General features: G+C 35.3%; 1 protein-coding gene across 1 annotated transcript; it reads right to left on the reverse strand.

Moving 5' to 3' along the window:
- Positions 1-579: 579 nt before the first annotated feature.
- Positions 580-5002, reverse strand: LOC103935984 (5'-nucleotidase SurE). Its single transcript, XM_009345818.3, has 10 exons — positions 4836-5002; positions 4632-4726; positions 4452-4516; positions 4310-4353; positions 3778-3855; positions 3408-3561; positions 2436-2603; positions 1128-1187; positions 918-1045; positions 580-840 (listed from the first exon to the last, which is right to left on the reverse strand). The coding sequence occupies exons 1-9, from the start codon at positions 4979-4981 to the stop codon at positions 935-937; spliced, it is 921 nt and encodes a 306-aa protein (XP_009344093.2). The 5' UTR covers positions 4982-5002; the 3' UTR covers positions 580-840; positions 918-934.
- Positions 5003-9949: the final 4947 nt, after the last annotated feature.

The raw sequence follows: 9949 nt of genomic DNA on the forward strand, positions 1-9949 counted from the left end.
GTTTGTAAGTCTAGTTTCTATAACTTCTGTTTCTTGTATACATATATTTCCAAAGCATCTTAAACACCAACACATCGCGCGAACACTTTGCTAGTAACATACTAAATCTTGGTGTCCACCGACCTGGTCCATGGATGATTAAAAAGCAGTAATCAAACTGTCTTTAGGTCATTGCTTTTATGTGTGACTCGAAACCTTAATGACTAATTTCCGATGAAGTGGCCTTTCGAGATGTAATTATTTCCTTCTTTTTGGTTTTTTATAAGTGTGCGTTGGAAACACAAGACACCTGGTCGAGTTGGTGGCAACAGCCACTTTCAGGCCACTAATATCTGCTAATAAAGTAGTGCGATTTAGTCTAATCTTTTTTACTAGATTTAGATATTTTTAGAACTTTTTTGCACCTTGGGCAAATACAACTTCAACACGTTAAATAGGGCACGACAAATCTCCTAAAGTCCCATCCCTCAATATTTTCGCAAAATTCGACTCTAATTACGGAGAACAATTTACATGGCATTTCATACACTGTCTTATACTAATAAAATAAAAATATTTAAACTTATACATGTACACATATCTTTATAACAGTATATCCGTATATTATAAGTCATTCTAATCACTGGAAAATACTTGTGTAAGACAATTGTTCATGTGTATTATGGTGAGTTGCCTCACTACGGCTGCATAGCCGAAAATAATACCTGAGAAACTTTGCAAGCGTTTTAGTGACACGGAGACTCAATTGGCAACGAATTAATTCCAGGCCCTCAATGTACATAACACTTTCATACTAATTCGTAAAAGCAGTGCAAAGACCAGGTTTGATCACACAAGTACCTAAAAATTATAAGGTTCAAAATTAACAAATATAAAAGAATTTCAGACTTATGAAAACTTTACTGTGTTATACTAACCAGGTCGTTTAATAGCTTTATAAAGCCGATGGAGAGGGGCGCTCAACCACGGTTGGAAGCCACTCTTTGAAGTAGGTCTGGCAGTCTATCTCAGCATTAGAGATGACACCAAGAGGAGTGACAGTAATCTGATCAAATCGTGAGTATTGTGTTAGTGTATAGTCATGCAAACTACAAAGATACGTCTGCAGAAACTAAAATGATACGCACATATCCTTCTTGAAGAAAGCGGTGGTCATTATCATCCTCATCAACTTGGGCACCCCTTACCTGCAAAATTGGAAATAGATTACCCTGAAATGATGCACACAAACCAGGAAAACATTCCCTTTAATTTTGGCTGCTCTAAACAGCATCAGATTTGTGCAACTCATTCACTCAAGTCAACTACAATCAAAAGAACGAGAGAAAGGAAATCAAACACACGAAAATATCTCAGAAAGTATTGCATGTTGCGGAATGAAAAATATTACGGAATGAAAGTTTTATCATCCTTACTTCCATCATCCAAAATCTTAACCTTGAACTGAATGCTGTTTAAACCCTATACATTATTACCATCATTTCCCTCCTTACTATCCTTTTGGCAACAACTGCCACTAATACCAGTATTGCCACCATCATTACCACCTCATGTTCAGACATAGCCAAATACATGCGTCTACCATCAGTCATTGGCAGCACCACCTTCCACCACCAAGACCACAACCACCAAATTATCAGCCTTCTTATCTAGTTGTAAGCAATTAGCACCAGCTTTCCCTTACTCGGAACTATTTTCAACTATTAACCAAAAAAGTGTACTTAAATCAGTTCTAAATTTACAGCACTTCAAATTTCAGCATCGATAACCCAGATTTAGCACTAAACAATTTCAAAGACTACAAAACTTTAACACTACAATTTATCATTCAATGCTTAAATTTGAGTTTTATAAATAAGGCCCCTGACCACCCTTCTCCCCATATTAGCTGGTATTCGAAGATGCCTCAATTCAACAATTGCAGTTCCCTTTAAAGGAAGAACAAAAGCATCAAATGTGTTCGTCAACCACCCACATTGGTGTACTCCAAAAAGGTTCAGATTAACCGATAGTTGTTTCAACCAAATATACAATTACAAGAGCACCAATAACCCCATGGCCACTTTTTAAAAACTCTCAAAGTAACTTTCTTCAAGGAAATGATAGTTTTCCGTATGAAAGATGGAGAAAACCCAAAATTCTAGATGGTGTACTTTTAGACTAGTTTCTAAAGAAGAACACAGACTAGCACCAACAAAAAGACACCAAAGACTGCACTGCTTGATTATCTAATTCCTTCATCAGTTTGGATTCGAGATTTCTCATTCAATGATGTAACCAAGAGAACTAACAAGAAGCCAATTATTATGTTTCTAAGGAAGAAATGATAAGGAGGTAAACAGCTAATCAAGTTTTATTTAAAAGAAAACAAAAGCAATGGAAAAGGGAAACAGCCTAGAATACAGTAAAGCAGAAAGAAAGAGAAAAGGACCCACTTCTCTCGCGAAATAAGGATTTTCAGCTGGTGTGGTTGATGTAGCAATTTCAGCTGACGCAATTGAATTTACCATTGTTGACAACATTTTCCCACCTTCCGAGTCAGAAGTAACTTGCCTCCACCCCATTTTTATTATACTTTTACCTTGCTTAGTGAGCTTATACCCCTATTAAGGCACAAGAGAAGAAGAGAACAATATTGCAAAGCCATATGTTAAAATCAATGGATAATATAAGGGATAATGCTCCTGTCATAAAACTGGAAGCAGCATCCATTTCACTAAGGGTATGTTTGGGTGAGGAACTTCGAAATTCCAAGAGATTTAGGCATAGTGATGAAGAAATGGACCACAAAAAGCTTGACAGGGGGATTAGACATGCACCACATTAGCATTATAAAAGGCATGATAGAGGAATTTGAAAATGACTACTTGGAATCATTTACAAATCTCTATCTCATACAATGCTCATGAGGTGCATTTCTAATTCCTCCTGTCTTAACTTTCTGTCCATTTCTTCTTCACTTTGCCTAAATGCCTTGGAATTTGGAAGTCCCTCACCCGACCATATCCTAAGAGAAAACCAAACTTAAGCGCAATCTAGTAACGATAACTAAATCATATAACAATAAACAAACTGCCTACAAATCTTGCATTGAAAGGTATTCAGAGTAAAAGAAAACGAGAGACAAAGAAGGAAAGGAAAGAAAGAAAAGCTACTGATACAAATTACTTCAGTAGTGAAATAACCTGGATAAGCATGTTCATGCACAAATACCACTGCGCTTATCATTGAGTTTTGTCTTCTGCAGTATAGTGAGTCTTAAAATGACTCAATACAAGCACATTGGAAAAGAGAAAAGACAAAGTAGGCGTGCAAGTTGGCAACTGTAGTTGTTAAGGAGAAACTGCATTTGACGAGGGTTGCTATACTGAATATTACAGACACACAGCATGCATCCAGAAATTTACCTTATGATTAGCAACATTACATGGCAGATCTACATTCAAGAAACATCTTTGAGGATAGGTTTTGTTTCTTAATTCCACCAGTACTCCATTTATGATGGGTAAGCAAGCCTCGGCAGCAATTGTGAAATCATTAATATTGCTCTTACCTCCAACCCTGTACGGCCAGAACTCAATGTAGTCATACAGGAGATTAAAATAGGTAAAAACACACAAGAATTTGCTTTTTCTCCAAGTAAAAAAAGGAAAGAATAAAATTACGAGAAAAATATAATACCGGCCCTAACAATTTGAAATGTTCATTGAGATTCATCTTCATGTGCAGAGAAAATATTGTTCATCAAGCAATAAACCATCAAACCGGTACACTTACCAATCATATGATACAGATATTGCAGGAACACCGTTGAAAAAGGCCTCGCGAGCACCAGCCACCGTTCCAGAGTAAACACTACAGTTACAATAAAGAACTTTATTAATAATGTTATGGGCTGAAAGAAGCAAGAAAATAAAACTAGCAATTTGAAATTTTTAGGGACAACTAGATTTGTAGGCTACTCTCGAGAACAAAACTATTGGGTGTTTGTCTTTTATTCATCAAAATAATAGATCTTCATAACTTTTTGGGAAAAGATTACATCTTTGTGAGAAGTTGTGCTTGGAATAAAATCATTCTACTTTCCTCACCATACCATCTTTTGGAAACCCAAATCTTTTCGAAAGCAAATAGTTAGTATAGAATTACATTGGGTTTCAACAATTAAAAGATAATCATTTCAGTTTCACTGGCCAAAGCTGATGCAACTTACACATATCTTTGTGTTTAAATGTGATAATTTTGAGACAAAATCTTAAAAAATGATAACTAATTATCGACAGGAAACAGAAGACAAAAGATTACTAACATGTGATAACCGCAGTTGCTGCCCTTGTTTATACCACTGATTACCTGTGTGTATAAACAGTAACACATGTAATTACAAATCAGAAAAACCCCAGATAAGAAATGTGATCAAAGGCAACAGTGCAGAAGTAAAAAATATTTACCAGGTCAGGAATTGTAGGAAAAAGCGTTTTGGAAACACCCAAAGAAGCACAATCAGCTGGAGATCCTGCAAACAGAGTTGATCAAGAACAAAGCTTGTTTACCTTTTACCTTTCTGGGTGAAAAGGGAAGTAATCACTTTGGAAAAAAAACTGGAAAAAACATTCTGGGGTTTTCCATACCAGAAACAGCATACGCTGTTGCTCCATCGATATGCACTTTCTTGGCAGCAATCGGATGGCGCCATGTGATGCAGTGACTCACTGCTGACTTCTCCCTGCAAAGGCATACGAATTTTGAATCAGCAAAAATGAAGGATTGGATTTTGATTGGAGGAAGTGAAGACTGAAGAGCATTTAAATGTTTAATTCTTTTCTTTTACGTACGAGTCGGGGGCACAGACGAGAACATTGAAGCGATGGGTGGAGACGAGGACATGGACGAGAGCGAGAAGTCCTGGCCCTTCAATTCCGTCGTCATTGGTCACCATCACGGTAGGCTTGTCGCCGGAGATGACAGTGGCGTTTTCCATTTCCTTGTTCTCTGAATTTTGGTTTCGGAATTTGGGGGAGAAGAATAGACTGCTAAAGATAGAGCGAGAGTAAAAAACGGAAGTATGAACTGCAACTGTGTCGGGCACACCGCACATCATATAAAAAGTTTTTCCTTTTGACCTTTTTGACCTTTCAAAGAGCAAATGAGAATCCAAGTATCCAACTCAAATATTTCAATAATACTTCTATTTTTTTAACAAAATATATTATCTATAGTTGGCACTTTGGCAAGATTCCAATATAAAAATTTTCACTTATAAGTGAATAAGAATATAATTAGACCATAATACTATGTGTCATAACTCATTCATTTGAGAGAGTAGGTAAATATTGTGGTCAGTTTTACTTTTAGGTCTAGTTGGATTATTAGTCTTCATCGTGATAGTGTAGTAGTTGAAAGATAACTCTTATGGTAAAAAATTAGGATTTAAACTTCTGTGGTGAAGTCGTTAGGATTTAGGCCCAAGTTTGAAAATTTCGTCAACTCCCCGTTAATTGTTAGTATATAAAAACTAAAAAACTTCATTACACGAGCTTAAATTCTAATTTTTTTTTTACCACTTAAATTATCTTTCAATTACCGTATAACCACGAGACTAATAATCTAATTACACCTTACTTTATTTATACAGAAGGAATATTCCTCTACAGTTTTTATTTATTTATTTTTAAAATGGCATATAATTCATGAAAGAGTAAAGAGGAGCAAAAGGACTAGAGAGAGTCACAACACTGGCGGCTGCGTTCTGTCCAAGCGGACCATTCAAGGTCGATGCTGTACGTTGACGCCGTTTTGGTAAAAGCGCAAGCGCGTCCAGGTAATTTGATTGGGAAATTTGAAAAAATAATCAAATTTTAGACTCTAAATAGAATTTTAACTATCATTTTAAATTTTTAATAATTATAACTAAAAGTTGATATGAAAATACTAATACACCCTTAAAATAAAGTTTTCTTAAAAAAAAAAAAAAAAAACCAAAAAACAAAAGGCTCGAATGTCTTTTACCGTCATCTTTGTCCTTTATATAGTATAAAAGATAATCCAAAACCACAGAAACCTAACCCATCACATCCTAACCCAAGCACAGCCAGCCATGGCATGCAGCACGATCCCTTTCTCTTCCTCTTTTATACTCTCACAGACAACCTTCATTTAGTTCAGAACCCCCAAAATTTTTTCGACCTCCTCCACATGAAGATGACTTTCACACTCAGTCTCAATCAGCTTCCTCCTCTGCTCTCCAATTTTTTATTTTCAATTACGACAATCTAATCCTTGAGTTCGAGCACTTGCACCACCAAGCTTACAACGAGGCCTTTGCTCACTTCAGTGTCTGCTGCCCTTCCACAACATCTTAGCCCCTCAATTAGGACCTCCACTTCTAAGATCGGCTCTAGAACCAATTCGTTGGTGAAAGGGCCAAAATGCGATGGTCCCTATCTCTTTCTCTCATTTTCTCCGAAGGTTGGACTTTGGATTTTATTTTCTTCTATGATTGAATTGGGGTTTTGGGTTGTCTAAGGAACTTCAAGGAGCACGGCTGGCTTTGAACTTATTCAATTCTACTTCGAATCCCGCCATAAGGTCACACGTCACATGCATGTCTTGACCTAAACCAAACTAAAACGGTAATAAAGTGTCATCTGCTTTTATCATATTGGACCAACTTCCACTACGGTGTAGGCTTCGCATTTTTGAAGACTGCTTAGAGCTGCTTGTGGTCCAATTTATTTGTGTACCTACACGTACTTAATTTATTGGTTTTTAACAAATGATATTATCTACACTAAAATCATCTCCAACTCCTAGGTTAAAATCTAACATTTTAAACTCAAAAATATTGAAAATCACTAAACGGACACCATGAAACTCGTAGAACAGTATGAAAGAATATGAAATACATATAAAAAAAAATTGTTTTTAAATTACTTGAGCAAAGAATATTTTTTTAATTACTTGAGCCGTTGGATTAAATTTGGACCATTAGATCTTTTTTGTAGGCTTAAATGTCACAATAGTCCCTATGTTATAGCCATATGACCACTTTAGTCCCCGTGTTTTCAATTTGGCTAACTTAGTCCTCGTGTTTCTCTGTTAACCAATTAAGGACATTTCATCCAATCTCTTTTAAAAATTCATAATAAAAATCGTATGAGATATAATTACCTTTTCTCTTTACAGAAAATGTAAACCAATGAGAAATAACACATAAGAGATAAAACTTCCAATCTGAAAAATGATTAAGGTTGTGACATAGAAAAGAGAGGGGGTAATGTTAGGGAAGAGGTCGGAGAGTTGAGAGGAGAATACTTTTTCTTTTAACTTTTAATTTTTAATTTAATTTTATTTTTAAATATTTTAAATCAAATAAATTATAATTTTATAAATAAGTTATAATAACCAAATTGTCTAAATTGGCTAACGGAGATAAACACAATGACCAAATTGGCTAAATTGAAAGCATAAGGACTAAATTGACCCAATGACTAAAACATAGGGACCATTTTAACATTTAAGCCTTTCTTTTACTATTGGATTTAATCATATTAGATCTTAGTAGTTGGATTGAACGAATTTATAAATTTAAAACTAAAAAAAATACACATATATGGTGGGGCAGCCTCACTAACCCAGGGGAATCCTAGTCTAAATTTGTCCTAGAAATAAGTTTTGGGTTAAAACTCATATTTGCCCCAAGTTGAATCAAGTTAGGGTAAGTTTAGAACCTAAAATTTGAGTTTTACTCCAAGAGTTGGAGTAGGTCTAAGGGGTGGAGGAGTGAGCTCACAAGGGGTTAGCAATAATATAGTTTAAATTCGTCTTTGACGATAATTGAACATAAGATCTCTCACTTACTAGGGAAGAAAAATACTATTAGACTGTAACATTGAGTGGCTGTTTGGGAAAGGATCTAATTAGTTGATTAGTTACTCTCAACATCCAATTTTCAACTACTCTCAACATCCAATTTTGTAAAGGAGTGGTGGTTGTGTGTTCAATAAAGGAGTGGTGTCCCCCCCATTGGCTCATGGTACCATGACATTAACAATTCAACACAGATGCCAATCTGCTGCAGGCCTGCAGCATGATTCGTTTCGACCATAAAACACAAAACAAAAACCAGCATGACTCACGATTATTAATTAAGAACTATATATACTCTCTACTTAATCTCGTGATGAAACAAAACAAAACAAAACATCTCCAGGTCTAAGGTTTTATAAAATCGTATCACAAATCACCAAGTGAGAACCGATACAAATTATCTTGTATGCAGTGCGATGCGTGTCAATGTTGTATGCGAACTTCTCATGTTTTTGTTCTTTTCACTTGCAACTTAAAAATAAATACAACACCTGCTCCTCCTCATATTATAAATTTATTAAAAGAACCAAACAAACATTCCAAAATGGTTGATGAGACAAATAGAACAGTTATAAATACCGTGTAAAATCAAGGAAACAAGCGTACACATAATACAACAAAGATCCTAATAGAGAACTTCAAAATGTTGTTCTACCTTTGGCAAATCATGTAGTTTTATATTATAGAGGACCAAAAACGAACATATGATCAACAAAGCAGACGAAGGACAGCAATCATGGGGGCCTATTTTTGGAAAGGAATTCACTCCGGATCCCTTTCCACCTAATTCATTTAGTCTGAGACTTGAAATTTGATTCAACGGCTACAAACAGGGAACCTCTCTAAAAGTAATAATAACTGTAGCCGTTTGATTAAATTTCAACGGCTCGGATTCCGGACTAGGTGGATTAGGTGGAAAAGAATCCGGAGATGATTCATTTCCCTTATTTTTATACATTAACAAAAAAAATATTATTTGCAATTCCCATTTTACCGTAACACAAAATAATCATTCTACTCCCATTTTCAACACGACTGCTGAAAACCCATCCCCCACCAGACATCGCGCCACCACCCAAACAACCACCACGTGACTCCCTCTCAACTTTAGCTTTGCCATCTTCTCCGCTAACAAAAGTTGCGTCGAACGCGATCCCAACACATACTCATTAGTGGCGGAGTTCGTATTTCATGTGAGAAGAGGCATATCACAAATTTAAAAGAAATTAAACAGATAGTATTTACAAAGTTACTAACCAAAACATCATAAAGTTTTTTTAGTAGTGCTGCACTTTTTTATAAGGATAAAAATTGAGAGTTTAGGTGTAAAAATATTAAAATTGAGTGTAGAATGAGAATAGTTGGGTACAAATAAAATTTCACAAACTAAATTCATTTAAATTAGAAACACAAAAATAAGTGTGTAACTTACACAAAGAGCTAAGAATTTATAAGGTTAAGTCTCCACTAATATAATCTCCTAACTCATATTTCATTGTATTATGTGACTCAAGTGAAATAAATTTTAGACTCAATTCATCTAAACTATGGAAAGAAATATTCAAACTTAATGGTAATGGCACGTTTACGTAACCGTAATCAAAATAGAGGAATTGAATTGAGGAGGAATTGAATTGTGGAGGAATTGGATTGAGGAGGAGTCAGAATTGGATTCCTGTTGAAGCTATTTACTTAAATGTTCTGGAATCGGAGTAAAAATGAAATGAAATTCATATCAGTTGTTTACTAATTCACTTGAATCGGAATAGAAATCAATATAATTACTAAAATGCCCTTTAGTTCTTTATTTTTATTTCATCTATATTTATTTTTAATCACATTTTCATTAGTTACTTTAAAATGGACTCAGATCCAATGCCCAAATTATTTTCATATCCAATACCCAAATTATTTTCACCTCTTTCTCTCTCTCTCTCCCCGATCAACTCTCCTCTTTCTCCCTCACTTGGAAGCACCCACCACCGCCACACCTGCATCTTCTCAATCTTCTTCAACCTTAACCCACCCCAATTAAAATCCTTGTTTATTTTGTATTTCTTATCTTCGAATCTTTAATTTT

This window comes from the organism of the source record quoted next, unplaced genomic scaffold (genome assembly GCF_019419815.1).
Source record: "Pyrus x bretschneideri cultivar Hongxiangsu unplaced genomic scaffold, Pyrus_bretschneideri_v1 Contig6, whole genome shotgun sequence".
In the NCBI taxonomy this organism is placed as follows: domain Eukaryota; kingdom Viridiplantae; phylum Streptophyta; class Magnoliopsida; order Rosales; family Rosaceae; genus Pyrus; species Pyrus x bretschneideri.

Coding starts and splice junctions, on each gene's coding strand:
- LOC103935984 (XM_009345818.3), bottom strand. CDS start 4,981: ATGGAAAACGCCACTGTCATCTCCGGCGACAAGCCTACCGTGATGGTG. Junction 4,727..4,835: donor CTCGTCTGTGCCCCCGACTC/GTACGTAAAAGA, acceptor ATGCCTTTGCAG/GGAGAAGTCAGCAGTGAGTC. Junction 4,517..4,631: donor AACAGCGTATGCTGTTTCTG/GTATGGAAAACC, acceptor CTCTGTTTGCAG/GATCTCCAGCTGATTGTGCT.